At 42.2% G+C, this 16011-nt stretch overlaps 1 protein-coding gene across 1 annotated transcript; it reads left to right on the top strand.

Annotated features, from left to right (window-relative positions):
* The first annotated feature begins 250 nt into the window (after positions 1–250).
* On the top strand, positions 251–15903 carry DLD (dihydrolipoamide dehydrogenase). The gene is made up of 14 exons (XM_069977296.1): positions 251–383; positions 2739–2817; positions 3827–3906; positions 5711–5779; positions 8069–8138; positions 8405–8505; positions 9591–9734; positions 11024–11125; positions 11383–11573; positions 12419–12589; positions 13144–13333; positions 13986–14123; positions 15379–15468; positions 15549–15903. The coding sequence occupies exons 1-14, from the start codon at positions 345–347 to the stop codon at positions 15612–15614; spliced, it is 1530 nt and encodes a 509-aa protein (XP_069833397.1). The 5' UTR covers positions 251–344; the 3' UTR covers positions 15615–15903.
* Positions 15904–16011: the final 108 nt, after the last annotated feature.

Below are 16011 nucleotides of genomic sequence, written 5' to 3'. Positions count from 1 at the left end.
TTGAACATCTTGTCACCTCCACTAAGGGCTGGTACGGCACACTATAAAAGTACTAAAAAAACAAAGCGTGCCTGACTAGATTTGCCGTCAGTGATCCCCTGCTGGGAGTAAATACGGCAGTTGTTAATAAAACAACAGTTTCTCCACGTCGCAGCTTTCGGCGTCCCTACATATTTTTTGCAGAGCGTCGCCCGTCACATGACAAGAGACGCGCAATAACCTTAGACTACATTTCCCAGGTCGCACAGCGGCTACCACTTCCCTTGGCGCCTGCGCACCTCGTGGAGTCCTTGATCCTGGGAGCCTAGAGAGGGAGCGGAGTGGGTCACTTTTACGAAAGCAAAATGCACAGCTGGAGCCGCGTGTATTGCACGTTAAGCAAGGTAAAGAGAGAAGAGATGGAGCCGCCGCTGAGGCACTGCGCTCGGGCCGTGGTACTGGAGCAGCGCTCCTTCCTGTCAGTGTGTGACAGCTGGGCCTAGAGCACCTGCACTGCCTGTCCCGAGCCCGGTGCCCACTGACCTTCAGTGCTTTCCCCCTATAGGCAGGCACTTAGTCCATGATCTCCATAGTCATGGCTACATTCCTAATACTCCCAATGTAGGTGATATGGCAGGGGAGGGTGGGCATAGAGAAAGGGGGTGGGTGAGTACTTCAGGGCATTTCTGCCTCCTATTTACATTGCTGCACTATGGCTGAAGTTTACCTCCAAAGAGTGCAAGAAACATGTCACATGGGGCAAGGGATTATTCGCCTATGCCTCTCCCTACTGCCCCCAGTCACTGCAGCATATAGTGCATCGGTGAGGAGGGACGTTCCCACAGATATGTATCGTATAGGTAAATGGTGCTTATAGGGAAATTACATACATTACTGCCCCCACAAACTAAGGCTGCATTCCCACGTTCCGTGATCCTGACAGATCACGGACGTGGAATGCATGTACCGGAGTCCCCCTGCGCCCGGACAGCATCTGTAATTAGATGCTGGCAGCGGGGGAGACTGTATTCATAAGTGCCGCACTGTAATGAATCAGCCGCGTGGTGCTGGTACTACAGCGCGGCGCTTATGAATACAGTCTCCCCCGCTCCCAGCATCTAATAACTAATGCTGTCCGGGCGCTGGGGGACTCCGGTACATGCATTTCACGTCTGTGATCCGTCAGGATCATAGAACTTAGGAATGCAGCCTTATGGATCTGATCACTCTTATGATTTTGTCTTTGAACACAATTCCCCTTGCTTTCATATGCAATAGAGACTAAGCAATTCTATGTGAATGACCTGAGCGCACTTGACTGTCCCTGTGAACGCTCTAAGATGTTGTATCTAAGGGCAACTGGGCAAAGCAAAGAAAGCACATAAGAGATTCAGAATTATAGATTTTAAAATCAGTACACTATGCAAAAACGGGTTCTGTGGACCCTCAGTTGTGAGTCTTAAAACACAGGAACTCCCATGCTTTGACACTCGCAATTTTTCAGGGGGCAATGTATCAATGGAGAAGGTGTGCTAACCTGCTGTGATCTCAACATCATAATTATGGTGGTACCTTATGCACGCTACTTATCACCTCCTGGTTGTGACACAACTGTAGCAGTAAATCGCTTCAGCTAGTGATTGGTGAGTAATGTTGAGTGGACCTGTCAAACTGTTTGAGTTAGGGTCCATTTACACAGATTATCTGCCAAAGATTTGAAGCCAAAGCCAGGAATGGATTTGAAAAAAAGAAGTCTCAGGCTTTCCTTTATGACCTGATCTCTGTTTATAGTCTGTTCCTGGCTTTGGCTTCAAATCTTTGGCAGATAATCTGCTAGATAATCTTTTCGTATAAATGGACCGTTAGGCAACTTTCTCCAAACCTAAACTCAATGTCTGATTTCCTGCGACTGCAGAAGTTGGAAAACATGGATACAGCTTTATGGTGCGTTCACACCTACAGGATCTGCAGCTGATTTTCTGCAGCAGATTTCATTTAAATAACTGAACACAGCATCAAATCTGCTGCAGATCTGCTGCAGATCCTGTAGGTGTGAACGCACCCTAAGGGTACAAACCCACTTGACGTATTTGCTGCATGAATCAGTCTTAAAAATAAGCAGGCAAAACGCAGGTTGGCTTTATACAATTGTTCTGCGTTAAAATACGCAATTGCGTATTTTTGAAGCATGAAGCTACATGCGTTTTTCGCACAGGTTGTTAACAACTGATGCTTTGCTAACAACAAGCTTCACGCTTCAAAAATACGCAATTGCGTATTTTAACGCAGAACAATTGTATAAAGCCAACCTGCGTTTTGCCTGCTTATTTTTAAGACTGATTCACGCAGCAAATACGTCAAGTGGGTTTGTACCCATAGGCTGTATGTATAAATGTTTCCCTTGCAGCCCTAGAGCTACATCCAACGTTTGCAGCTGCAGGAAATCAAATGCTGAGCGATTGGGTTCAGAGAACATTGCCGAACCAGAACCATTTCACAAGTCGACTTGGTGAACAGCAGGGACTAAGCAGGGACAGAAAATCTTGGCAGGTGAGTACACTTATTTTACTAGCCCAGTGTGACTAGTCCTGTAAAACTTAAAACACATAACTGGACAACCTCTTTTAGTCATAGGGATTGCAAGCATTTGCTAAAACACCACATGTGTCTTAAGGGGTTTTCAAGATCTATCTATCACAACACCTTGAATCATGGATGTACCCGATGGCACATTGACATTCTTGTATTTTTGTATTCAGAAGACTCACATAAGCCACGTCAGCCCTGGGTTGAAAAGAATATGTGCTATTCCCCTCCGACACTACTCCGACCAACCATGTAAGTTGTTAAGAATTGTGTGACTGTTCTGTCATCCTGTTTTGTAATCTAGTAAATTATTCCTCAAATTCCTTAGAATATTAGAATGTATGTGGCAGTAGCTTGAATTGTAGTCCCCAAATGTCGCTAACAGATGTCTCCTACTAGCAGCAGGACCACCAGGCATATTCAGTTTTTCTTTGTTACCTATCAGCATAAAGAGGCTCCTTTACAACAGTGAAGTAGTTAGAAGTAAGGTTCCCAGACACCCTATTCGGTTGTTGTGTATATATCCCTCAGTAATCCAAAGGATTCTGTTGGTGGGATTGTAGAAAACGTGCAAGTTTATATTGAAACTAGTGTTTACGTTTGTGGAGCTAGGTTACACAGGAACCCATTTTAACCAAATGCTTTCTCAGAGATGGATTTCATATCATGTAAAGTATTGGCCTTATGATGCAGTGGCCTTCTGGTCAGAGAAAGGACAGTAGAAGTAAAGCAGCATTGCCCCATTCACTGGAATGAAGCCTTGAGGATTATCAAGGAGGATCTAGCAACAGGTTAAGTGGATCTAACCTAAAAATGATTTCTAATACATTGCTTTAATAAAGTTATATGCCAAGCACTTAGACCTGTAGCATGCAGACATTGGTTGGTGACTGGTTCAACCACCCTTACCTGCACTGTCCTATTTATAAAGATGGCTGGACCATAGTAACAGTGAAGCACTTTCGCCCCTCTGTCATTTGTCTCCATCCTATCCTCATAGTCTGTAAGCTCTTGCAAGCAGGGTCCTCACTGTATGGCTTGATAATTATGTTATGTCTGGCCACCTCTTCCAGAACAAAGCACTTTTCCTCAGCTTGGGTTTAGTTTTGCAGCTAGGTTCCATTAAAGTGAATGGCGTTGTAATTGTTAAACAGGGCCTTTAGCTTCTGGGTTCAGACATGTGTCTGGCTATTGGCAATAACTATTTGGCTGTTGAGGTTGTTTGGTAAAAGTACTTTGGTATCCTTTTTTTGTCTTGAAGTGGAGGCTGATGTTACAGTCATTGGCTCTGGTCCAGGAGGATATGTTGCCGCAATCAAAGCTGCCCAGCTTGGCTTCCAGGTGAGTGTTTGTCAAGCCACAGCACACACATTCCTGTGTTTCCAGCGTTGTACAAAAAGAAACAAGGGAGCTCAAACATAATAGTATAGGAGGTGCTACCTAGTGTCCTGAGTACAACATATGATAAACCAAAGAAAAACAAAAGGACACTAAGGCTCCGTTCACACTACAGAATCCTGCCTTCAATCTCTTTGAATAGGAGGGCTCGTGCGCCTCCACACATCTCCGCTTAAAGAATTGACATGTGAGCCCTCCCCTCACAAAAAGATTGAAGGCAGGATTCTGTGCCGAGTCCGCATGGGGGGTTTCCACACTGAATCTCTACGCTGATTTCGTAGTGTGAGCGGGGCTTAAAGGGGTTGTCCGGCGATAAAAAATTATTCACAGAATAACACACATTACAAAGTTATACAACTTTGTAATGTATGTTATGTCTGTGAATGGCCCCCTTCCCCGTGTCCCACCACCCCCACCCGTGTACCCGGAAGTGTGGTGCGCTATACATTACCTGTCACGTGCCGACCACGGTCTCCGATCCTCAGCAGTGACGTCTTCTTCGGGAGGCCAGCGGATCTTCCCGAGTGCCGGCCGCCCTCTGCAGCGTCATCCGAAGCTCAGCCGCGATTAGCTGAGCATAACTGTGCTCAGCCAATCGCGGCTGAGCAGCTGATGACGTGGCCGCGTCATCAGTCGCGATTGGCTGAGCACAGTTATGCTCAGCCAATCGCGGCTGAGCTTCGGATGACGCTGCAGAGGGCGGCCGGCACTCGGGAAGATCCGCCGGCCTCCCGAAGAAGACGTCACTGCTGACGATCGGAGACCGTGGACGACACGAGATGCGGTGAGTATAATGCACCACACTTCCGGGTCTAGCGTGGGTGGGGGGAAACACGGGGAAGGGGGCCATTCACAGACATAACATACATTACAAAGTTGTATAACTTTGTAATGTGTGTTATTCTGTGAATAATTTTTTATCGCCGGACAACCCCTTTAAGGAATTGGTGCACCAACCACAGAATAAATAAAAATAACCTAAAGGGTACAAACAATGCGTTGGCAAGGAAATTAACACATCAACTACCTGGAAAGCAGCTATGCTCACCACTATACCCCCAGCACTTTTTACAGTCGATACATTGGCTGGGAAAGTTTATTCATTCTAAGGGGAGTGCCCCAATTCCTTAGTGTCCTTCTCTTCTTCTTTGGTTTAACATGTGTTCCCAGCATTGGACGTTTTGGTGCTGTACAGTGGACTGGTGAATCACTGTGCCCAGTCATTCTTAGTGATCGGACAAGTCAACACTAGAATGTTCCTCCCTTTCCTTTTTGTCTTTTCTGCAAAGTCAGAAGCATCATGGGAAATGAAGGTTGCATTAGGCGTACCATAGAACAGTCATCAAGGCCGTGATTTGAGGGTATCCCATAAAAAGAACACCTGTACAAATACATAATGTTCTGAGTATTACTATATCACCTGTAACATACTGAGGGAGTCCTCAACACATGACCTGTTGGGGGGTCCTTGAGGACTGGAGCTGGGGAACACTGCCACCCTAGATATAGGAATTAAGATGGCTGATAAATAATATATAGTGCTTTGACTAAAATCAGTATACACAAGCCATACACAAGACCCTCTAAATTATTATGTAATGGCTTGTTCTGCATTGTATGGGGAATACAAATCTGGAATGTTTCTTCTATTTCACTGGTCTATTAGCCAGCCATACCATGTGTTAGTAGTTTTTTTTTTTTTTTTTTATTTGACTGGTGTTTAATACAGCTTTCCAATTTGCTTTAGACTGTTTGTGTGGAGAAAAATGAAACTCTTGGTGGAACCTGTTTGAACGTTGGATGCATTCCATCTAAGGTATGTCTGTAGTGGTATTATTATTTCTATTTACGACAACATGCTGTGTATGAAAACTGTGTGGTCTTGGGCTTTTATAAATGTCGGTGCCCCCAGCATGGCAGAACTGCTACAGCTTTGCCAGTAACTAATGTCACAACAAGAACTTATGTTACAACCAATGTAACTAGAGCTCCTGTGATTGCCTTATAATTGAGAAAAACACGCATGACATTTTATGGGGACTTACTATGTCATGAAAATGTGTGATTAATATATGTTATACTGCCCATGCCAACCCAAATTTATGCCATATCTGCCCTAGTCACCCAAGATGTTAGGGGGAATTGACCATCTCTGCTTCCAGCATACCTCTGCACCTACTGCCTGATAAGCGGGAGAGGGAGGAGGGCGTCAAGGCATGGAGGTGGTGTGGTGTTATCCCGCACCTGATTTATCATGATCCGACATGGGGATGGGGATTTAGGTACACCGATCTTCATAATTTCCCTCCTATTTATTTATCAATATAACGGAATAAAACACAAAGTAACTAGTAATTGTGAAGTGTAAAGAAAATGATATATGGTTTTTAAAATCTTAATAAAGAACTCTGATCCCCTAAATAAAACCCAGTATGACCAATTGCCTTCAGAAGTCACCTAATCAGTAAATAAAGTCAACTGTGTGTCATTTCTTTTCAGTATAACTACAGCTCTTCTGTGGGGCATCAGAGGTCTGTTAGAGAAGCATTGTGAAAACCAAGGAACAAACCAAACAGGTCAGGGAAAGTTGTCTAGAAGAGAAAAGCAGGGTTAGGTTTTAAAAATATAATGGAGCAACGTTCAATCCATCATCTGAAAATGGATGGAGTATGCCACAACTGCGAACCTGCCAAGACATGGCCGTCCTAAACTGACTGGCCAGGCAAGGAGAGCACTATGTAGTGAAGCAGCCAAGAGGCCTATGAACACTAAGGAGGAGCTGCAGAGACCCACAGCTCAGGTTGGAGAATCTACGGGACAACTATTAGGCCATGTTCACATGGCGTATGAGACCAGCCTTTCCGGGTCACAGAATTGCCGGTGTCAGAGAAGATCATACTGGCCGGTACTACAGTAGGCCGGATGAGCTTAATTTCTATTGAATTGGGATGCGGGCGCATCCGTGTGCGCCCACATCCCAGTTCTTCATTGTGTCAACTGACATTGATATAAAACTTACGTTGTGTGAACATAGCCTTAGGCTGCATGCACACATCCATGATATACGGTCTGCAAGTGAAGCGTCTGAATATAAATGCACGCCACAATTTAAAAACAAAAAAAGAAAAAGAAAAACACGGGGAAAGGAAATAGCTAAAAATTTAATTTAATAGCCAACAGAAAAATAAAATCGGTGGGCTAAACTGGCAGTTCCTATGCGAACAAAATGTCAGTGGAATCAGGACGTAACAGCAACCAACACCATGACTGGAAAATAATGGGCTGCACCTCAAAATTTTCACACAATAATCTTTACTAAATTAATACACAGCAGAAAAAAACTCTTAAAACCATTTAAAAAGAAAGGTAAGAACTACTGACACTGGCTGTGGTATGTGTCAGTGAAACCTGTCCCAAGCCCCATGATATGCAGAGATAGCAGTATAAGTTATATGAATTCTCTGTTGTATTATGCTATATCTGCATATCATGGGGCTTGGATCAGATGTTACTGAGCCATACCATGAACAGTGTCAGCAGGTCTTACCCTTCTTTTAAAATGGTTTTAAGTGTTTTTTGTGCCCTGTATTGATTTAATAAAGATTATTTTGTGAATATTTGGAGGACTAACAATCCATTTTGTACATTACTGTGGTGCCTGCCCACTTGCTCTAGAGGAATCAGGAAGAACTAGAGAGCAGCATGGAATATGTGACAGTGGGGGATTGGGCAGGTAAGTGTTCCATCTTTTTTTTTTTTTTTTTTTTTTTTTAATTTTTACTGCCCAAAAACCCCTTCGAATCGCCACATCGGCAAAAAAGTGATAACATTTCCCCCTGTTTTTGGACATTTAAATAAAAGAAAATTTGTAGTGTGAAATACCCAGCATGCTTATTATGTTGCATTACATTTTGTGCATATGCAGATTTCTCAGCAGTATTGTAATAAAATCTGATATGAGAATAAAATCGGCAACCACTGGCTTTGGTCTACATATACTTTGACTGCATATTTGTAAGCCTATGTATCTTTCCTACTTAAAGTTGTATGCATTTTATTTTTAATATTTAAAATTTAATGTATATTGGCATAATGTCTCTTACAGGCTTTGCTGAACAACTCCTATCTGTATCATTTAGCTCATGGAAAAGATTTTGCAAGCAGAGGAATTGAAGGTAGGCTGAATTTTACTCTTGTTTAGTCACTGTTTTTGACAGCTTTTATTGTGACGCTGCATTCCCATATGTTGCCGACTGTCTTCATGACTTCTTTGTAGTTTTATACTGTAAGGACCCGTTCACACTGAGCAAAACAGGCGGAAATTCAAAGCTGAACTCGCTTTGTGGACTCCGCTTGGAATCGCGCCTGCCTCACTGTCTCAATGTGATGTCTCGTGTGCCGCGGCTCTCCATGCAAAGAATTAACTTTGTTTTCTTTACAGTGACTGGGATTCGCCTAAATCTAGAGAAGATGATGGAACAGAAAAGTGGGGCTGTAAAGTCACTTACAGGTGGAATTGCTCATCTCTTCAAACAGAATAAGGTTTGATTTATAAGTCTGTAATATATGTATTAAGCCTTTGTGTGAATGCACATTTACTATTAATATTATATATTTTTATGTAAAATGTGACATATAGGCAGTACAGAAATGCATCCTGAGGACTTGTCCACACAAATTACCTGTTAAAGGAGTGTTCTGAGTTAGAACAATTAAAAGGACTCTGTACCCACAATCTGACCCCCCCCCAAACCGCTTGTACCTTCGGATAGCTGCTTTCAATCCAAGATCTGCCCTGGGGTCCGTTCGGCAGGTGATGCAGGTTTTTGTCCTAAAAAACTACTTTTAAACAAGCAGCCCTGTGTCAAATTGGCGTGGCCTAGAGTTTTCTTGCCCTAGGATTGTGACACCCCTTCGTCCCTCCTCGCTGCCCTCTTCATCATTAGGAATTCCCCTAGAACAATTTTTCCTATTCATCACCTGTGTGAACTCTGCACATGTGCTGGATCGTTAAGGCAACTGTGCAGTGTGCAGACAGCTGATGAATAGGCAAAATCCTGCCCGGAGGCATTCCTAGTGATGAGCAGGGACGGAGGAGTGTTGCAAGCCTAGGGCATACACACTCTAGGCCACTCCAAGTTGACACAGGGCTGCAAGTTTAAAAGTTGTTTTTTAGGACAATAACTGCATCATTTTCCGAACGGACCCCAGGACAGATCTTGGATTAAAAGCAGCTATCTGAAGGTACAAGCAGTTTTGGGAGAAGGGGGGGGGGGGTACAGAGTCACTTTTAAGTGTCGGATCAACTGCTATGGGCCCCCTGCAACATCTAGAATGGGGAACACAGTCTGTTTTGAATGGCACAGCGCGGGTCTTTCACTACAGTGCCAGGGAGATTCAGAATGTTTTCCAGCTCTGAATATTGTTAAATCATGCTGTGTGGGGGAACATAAATGGCTTTACCCACACATTAACCGTGTGAAAAAAAAAAAAAGCTTTTGTTATCATTCATATTCTCTAAAAGGACAAGAAAGCAAAAATTCTGCCGGGGTATCTAAACTTTTAAGCACAACTGTACATATGCATGTGTTGTATTCTGATGCTCATCAGCACTGTATCTTGTGCAGGTTGCACATGTTCAAGGCTTTGGAAAAATCACAGGGAAAAACCAAGTAACTGCAACAAAAGCAGATGGCAGCACTCAAGTCATCAATACAAAGAACATTCTTATAGCAACTGGATCTGAGGTTACCCCTTTTTCAGGAATTGAGGTATTTTAATTTTAATATGTTAAAATTAACATTTTATATATGTGTATATATTTTTTTTAAAGGGGAACTGCAGTTAAGAAAGATGTAACCCACCCTTAATCTGAGCTTCTTTGTAGTAGGTGTCAATTACATCAGTTGGGCAGTTTGTCTGCAGCACATCCTTAGGCTAGGTTCACACTACATTTTTGCAATCGTTTTTTTGCAAAAAAAAAAGGATGAAATAAGGATGGAAAAAACGGATGCAATTGTGTGCATCCGTTTTTCCATTGACTTCCATTTAAAAAAAAAAGATTCGTTTTTTTTGACGGACACAAAAACTTGGTCGACCACGTTTTTGTGTGCGTCAAATAAAAAACGGATCTATTTTTATCCGTTTTTTTTTTTTTTTTTTTTATAATGGAAGTTAATGGAAAAAACGGATGCATACAGTTACATCCGTTTTTTCAATCCATTTTTTGCAAAAACGTAGTGTGAACCCAGCCTTACGCTGCTGAAAATGCTGAATTCCTGGTCCAGGCTGTCTTAACTCTTTTGTCCTTTTCCTCCTTTTAAAATAGAGGTCACTTGATCTGTCTCTTCTGATGCCAGGCAAGCTGTAACACCTCATCTGTATCCCTGCCCAACACAATACTGACATTCTCTCTTTCTCTCTCTCTCTCTCTCTTTCTCTCTCTCTCTTTCTCTCTCTCTCTCTTTCTCTCTCTCTCTTTCTCTCTCTTTCTTTCTCTCTCTCTTTCTTTCTCTCTTTCTCTCTCTCTCTCTTTCTCTCTCTCTCTCTCTCTCTCTCTCTCTCTCTCTCTCTCTCTCTCTCTCTCTCTCTCTCTCTCTCTCTCTCTCTTTCTGGCTGGATGCCATGTTGTAAAACTGGGATCATTTGTAAAAGTTTGAATCTGGGGCTAGGAGCAGCCTAGACTCGTGGGAAAGGTGTCAAAGAATTGATGGGGGATCAGTGAGCACACTTATATGCTTTTTGTGCATTTTTTTTTATGAGATCGCTGGAGTTTAGTTTTAATTCCCATAATATGGAACTCACTACCCCTACAAATCCTGTTCTAGCCCACCATCAAAACCCACCTCTTTAGACTAAGCTACACCCTACAATAACTCTGCGCTAGTTTTCCTCCCTTTGCCCTGTAGTTTGTAAACCCTTGCTGGGGGCAGGCTTCCCATCCCCTATGTACCAATCTGTCATTAACTTAATCCATGTAGATTATTATATGTTACATTCTGCATGTGTAATGTACATCAAGGGCACTTTAAAGATAATAATGTGTACTGTTTAATTACAGATTGATGAAGAAACTGTGGTGTCGTCCACTGGTGCATTATCACTGAAAAAAGTGCCTGAAAAAATGGTGGTCATTGGTGCTGGTGTAATTGGGGTGGAATTGGTATGTTGAGTTTTTTTTTTTTTTTTTTTTTTTAAATACAAGCTTTCTTGGTCACAAAATGACAACAGGTTTCTTTGATTATTTTTTTTTGTATAGACTGTAACAGTTTTTGTTCAAGAAGGGTCATAAACTCCACACTATTTGTCTGACATTTTGGACATCAGCTTGTCGTGCAGTGCAACAGCCTAATGTGACTTGTATTATGAAATTGTATCTGATAACATTATTTGCTTCAAATCGTATTTGTTTTTCTTCAGGGATCTGTGTGGCAACGTTTGGGAGCAGATGTTACAGCAGTTGAATTTTTGGGACATGTTGGTGGAATAGGGATTGACATGGAAATTTCCAAAAATTTCCAGAGAATCCTTCAAAAACAGGGTCTGAAATTTAAGCTGAACACAAAGGTCACTGGTGCGACTAGGAGAGCAGATGGGCAAATTGATGTTTCGTAAGTGTGGTTTATTGCTATAACGTGCCATCACGATCTCTTTATAATGTGTTAAAATAAAGGAAAGACCACAAATTATATATTTACCTAAAGAAACACAACAGGGTGCTATTGGAAAAATATCTCTGCTCACCCAGGCTTATAATAAAATCTAGAGACATTGTGAGAGCTGTGGTAGAAGACTACGCTTTCTTATACTTTGAATGAAAAAGTATGCCAGCATATACTGGCTAAAATTGCATACACTAAATGCTTTGGGGCTTATGGACACATTGGAGGTATACTTTAGAAAATATTTCAGGCCAATACGTCCGGCATTGGCCAAAATTAGATTGTGGGCAAACTTGCAGTTGATTTTTGTGCACATTTCTGCTAAGGTTTCATGGTGGAGTAATTCCTCACACAGCATCATGTAGCTATATGATGCCAGGAGCTGTGGAAGTGTTTGAATCTTTGCAGCACTCTATTGAAGCAGCTGCGTCCGTTTTTCGCAGAACGTGGCAATAAGCCCTTAGTAGCCAAATTTAATTTTAGATCCAATACACAATGTTTTACCCTGTTTATAAACACCTTGGTTGACAGGTAAAACGTTATAAAATTTCTGTGCTAACAAGAAATAAAATGAGATTTAAGCTAAGCTTCATCCAGAGCCTGAGCCTATCCTATTAGTTGACTTTAGTTGACTTTTGGAGCTTAAACTTTTTGTTCCAAGCACAGGAAAAAAAAGGATAAATGAAACATTACACCAACAGACATGAGTTCAGCCTCAACAGCTTTTTATGAGTGTTATATAAGGAAAATGAAACGTACGATGGCTACTGAATTATTATCAATTACGTTGACAGTATTGAAGCAGCAGCTGGTGGGAAGGCAGAAGTAATAACCTGTGATGTTTTACTCGTGTGCATTGGCCGTCGTCCCTTCACCCAAAGCCTTGGTTTGCAAGAGCTTGGAATTGAGCTGGATAACAGGGGAAGGATTCCGATCAACTCTAGGTTCCAGACAAAAATTCCAAAGTAAGTAAGAGATTGGAAGCCATAACTTGCCAGGTATTTTTCACTTGGAGGTTACAGAAATCTGTACACCAGAAATATACTTGAAGGGAACCTGTCACCCCCCGTGTCGGGGTGACAGGCTCCCGACCCCCCGTTAGAGCCCCCTATACTCACCTAATCCCGCCGGGTCCCTGAGAGATGAGTCCAACGCTCATAGAGAATGACGGAGCGCTGGACTCTCCTGTCATTCTCTATGGGTGTTGGACTCATCTCTCAGCGCCGGGCTGCAGCGGCTGAGATCTTCATCACCCGACCACCTCCAGAAGCGGGACCCGGCGGGATTAGGTGAGTATAGGGGGCTCTAACGGGGGGTCGGGAGCCTGTCACCCCGCCACGGGGGGTGACAGGTTCCCTTTAAGATAATCTAGAGACCTTTCTATATTTTACCCAATGCATTACAATTGGGTATAAATGTAAGCTTGTATGGATTACACATGGAACATCATTAAAAGCCTAGTGTAAATAGATTTTAAAACCAAATAATTCTTACATTTTATTTATCTTATTTTCAACAGTATACATGCAATTGGCGATGTCGTAGCTGGACCAATGTTGGCCCATAAAGCTGAAGATGAAGGTATAATCTGTGTGGAAGGCATGGCCGGTGGAGCAGTCCACATTGACTACAACTGTGTGCCATCTGTGATCTACACTCACCCTGAGGTGGCTTGGGTTGGAAAATCAGAGGAACAGTTAAAAGAAGAGGTATTGTCATAAATAGCCTTTAAAGGGTCAATGTCGTAATTAATTTCCACTTCATCTTTTAGCTGTAGCAAATGCAATCCAATTGTCAGACTGCTAAGGCAGCATCCCACTCTCCTATTATATAGAATAGGGCTCATGCATGAAACTGGATGGTTGACTGAGCAACCCAATACCCTGGCATGAGCTGTGTCTCTACACCAAACTATGAGAGTAAGTGAAAACTCATCATGACACTGACCTGTTAACGTTTTGGTGTCTTAAAAATTGGCTTAGAAAACCCATTCATGAATTGTTTAACGGAGCACCTATCATCTTGAAGGACCCAGCACTTAGACTGGCCATTTAAATTTAAATAGGTATTTGGTAATACATCCTTTCACCTGTGCTGCTGTGGAAAAAAAGATGAATGAATCTGTGCTGTCATGTTAACCCACAGATTACAATTTATTTTAGGCCGGCAGCAGGACATCCTGTGATCAGCTTTTCTTTAGAGGAAGCCTAACGGCATTGTCTAAATGAGTGACCCCTTTTAAAGTCTCTATTTGTTTTCAATGGTAATCATAGGGAACTTTTTTTTTTTTTGTTAAAGTAGACAAGTTCTGTGGATTAAAAAGATTTAACTTTTTTTTTTTTTTTTTTTTTTTAAATACAGGGTGTGGAATACAAAGTTGGGAAGTTCCCATTTGCTGCCAATAGCAGGGCTAAGACAAATGCAGACACAGACGGTTTGGTGAAAATCCTGAGTCACAAGTCAACTGACAGAATGCTGGGTGCACATATTCTCGGATCAGTAAGTCAGTCAGTAATAAAGTTAAGGCTTTTGAAACAAAAGTTATAAAAACAAAGAAGTTGCTATGCCATTATAGAAATTTGTCAGAAACTTTGACTGCCAACATCCTTATATAGATTTCACAAAGGGCAGTGTAATGATACCTGATGTCTCAGTAAGATAAATGTGGTCTAATCTCCCAGCTACTGCCATGGGAGTCCAGGGAGCAGGCCCTTGTTAGATGCACAAAGCTCTCCTTATTGAGTGCTTTCTCCCAGATTGTCCTCTTAGCTACAAATAGGAAATGCAATACAGGGGGCTCCGTGAACCAAACAAAAACAGCCTGCCTTCGGGATACTTGGTCATGCAAGTTCCATGACCAAGTCATCAGGTATGGTTGCACTCTCCTCCCCCGTGTCTGTATAGTGCTGTCAGCAGTTTTGATGGGTTAAAACACTGACTGACCCCCTTCAAGTACTTTCTAAGCAGCTTTTTAAGAACTAAAGTAGTATTATAACAAATTATTTGGTTTTGCATATTGTGTCTAAAACATGCTCAGGTTTGTCCGAAAGCTTTGCATTTGATTACTAGTGACTAGAGATGAGCGAACCGGGTTCGAACCTGAAAGCTCAGCATTTAATCAACAATAGCGGAAGAAGTTGGATGGATCCCTACAGAGTCCTGGAAAACATGGATAAGACCATAACCTGTATCCATGTTTTCCAGGCAGCCTAGGGACTGCATCCAACTTCTTCAGTCACTAGTAGAGATGAGCGAACCTCGAGCATGCTCGAGTCCATCCGAACCTGAACAATCGGCATTTGATTAGTGGCGGCTGCTGAACTTGGATAAAGCTCTAAGGTTGTCTGGAAAACATGGCTACAGCCAATGACTATATCCATGTTTTCCACATAGCCTTAGGGCTTTATCCAAGTTCAGCAGCCACCGCTAATCAAATGCCGAAAGTTCGGGTTCGGATTGACTCGAGCATGCTCCAGGTTTGCTCATCTCTCCTAGTGACTGAAGAAGTTGGATGCAGTCCCTAGGCTGCCTGGAAAACATGGATACAGGTTATGGTCTTATCCATGTTTTCCAGGACTCTGTAGGGATCCATCCAACTTCTTCCGCTATTGTTGATTAAATGCTGAGCTTTCAGGTTCGGACAAACCCAAGTTTGCTTGACATTTGTTCATCTAGTGAGGAAGTTGTCTGCAGTTTTTCTGTAAATGTGTCCTAATCACATTGTCAACCTAACATGAATTCCTTTATCTTTCAGGGTGCTGGTGAAATGATTAATGAAGCTGCTCTTGCCATGGAATATGGAGCCTCCTGTGAAGATGTAGCCAGAGTGTGCCATGCTCATCCAGTCAGTATTCAGCACAATTTGTACTACTTCTGTGTTATGTTATGTTTTTAGTTTTTACATATATTGTCTCTTTCTTGCAGACTGTATCGGAAGCCTTCAGAGAAGCAAATCTGGCTGCATCATTTGGGAAAGCCATAAATTTTTAGGTGGACGGAGCAAGCTGTTGTGTGTACATAGGTTTCTTATAAGGGTTACTGGCAGACCACTGTCAATGTTTGATACTCAGTCCAGCGGACTCTTGTCATCTTCAAGTATTTAACATGATGTTTGTAATAAGAATTGTACATTACTAAGACCCATGTACAATGCACTTAATATAAATGTTGGCTTATACGAACATTGAAAACACTATTCTGGAAGCCATGTCTTTAAATGTTTGGCGTAAAAGAACTGCAAACTAGTTATCTGTCTAATGGAGAAATATTCATACTTCAATACTGAGTCTGTGTCCTTTATTCTCTATATGCTAATATCATATTATTTTTTTTTGTGTAATCCAGATTGTTTTGATACCTGAATCATCAGTCAGTGGGACAGGCCCCA

Source organism: Dendropsophus ebraccatus, chromosome 1 (genome assembly GCF_027789765.1).
Source record: "Dendropsophus ebraccatus isolate aDenEbr1 chromosome 1, aDenEbr1.pat, whole genome shotgun sequence".
Lineage (NCBI taxonomy): Eukaryota > Metazoa > Chordata > Amphibia > Anura > Hylidae > Dendropsophus > Dendropsophus ebraccatus.
The sequence above is the reverse complement of the archived record's forward strand: the minus strand, read 5'-3'. Positions and strand labels throughout refer to the sequence as shown.

Bases quoted from the DNA above. Each gene is read 5' to 3' on its own strand.
- DLD (XM_069977296.1), top strand. From the start codon at position 345: ATGCACAGCTGGAGCCGCGTGTATTGCACGTTAAGCAAG. The intron at 5,780-8,068 runs GTATGTCTGTAG...TGTCTCTTACAG, and splicing joins TTGGATGCATTCCATCTAAG to GCTTTGCTGAACAACTCCTA. The intron at 13,334-13,985 runs GTATTGTCATAA...TTTTAAATACAG, and splicing joins AGGAACAGTTAAAAGAAGAG to GGTGTGGAATACAAAGTTGG.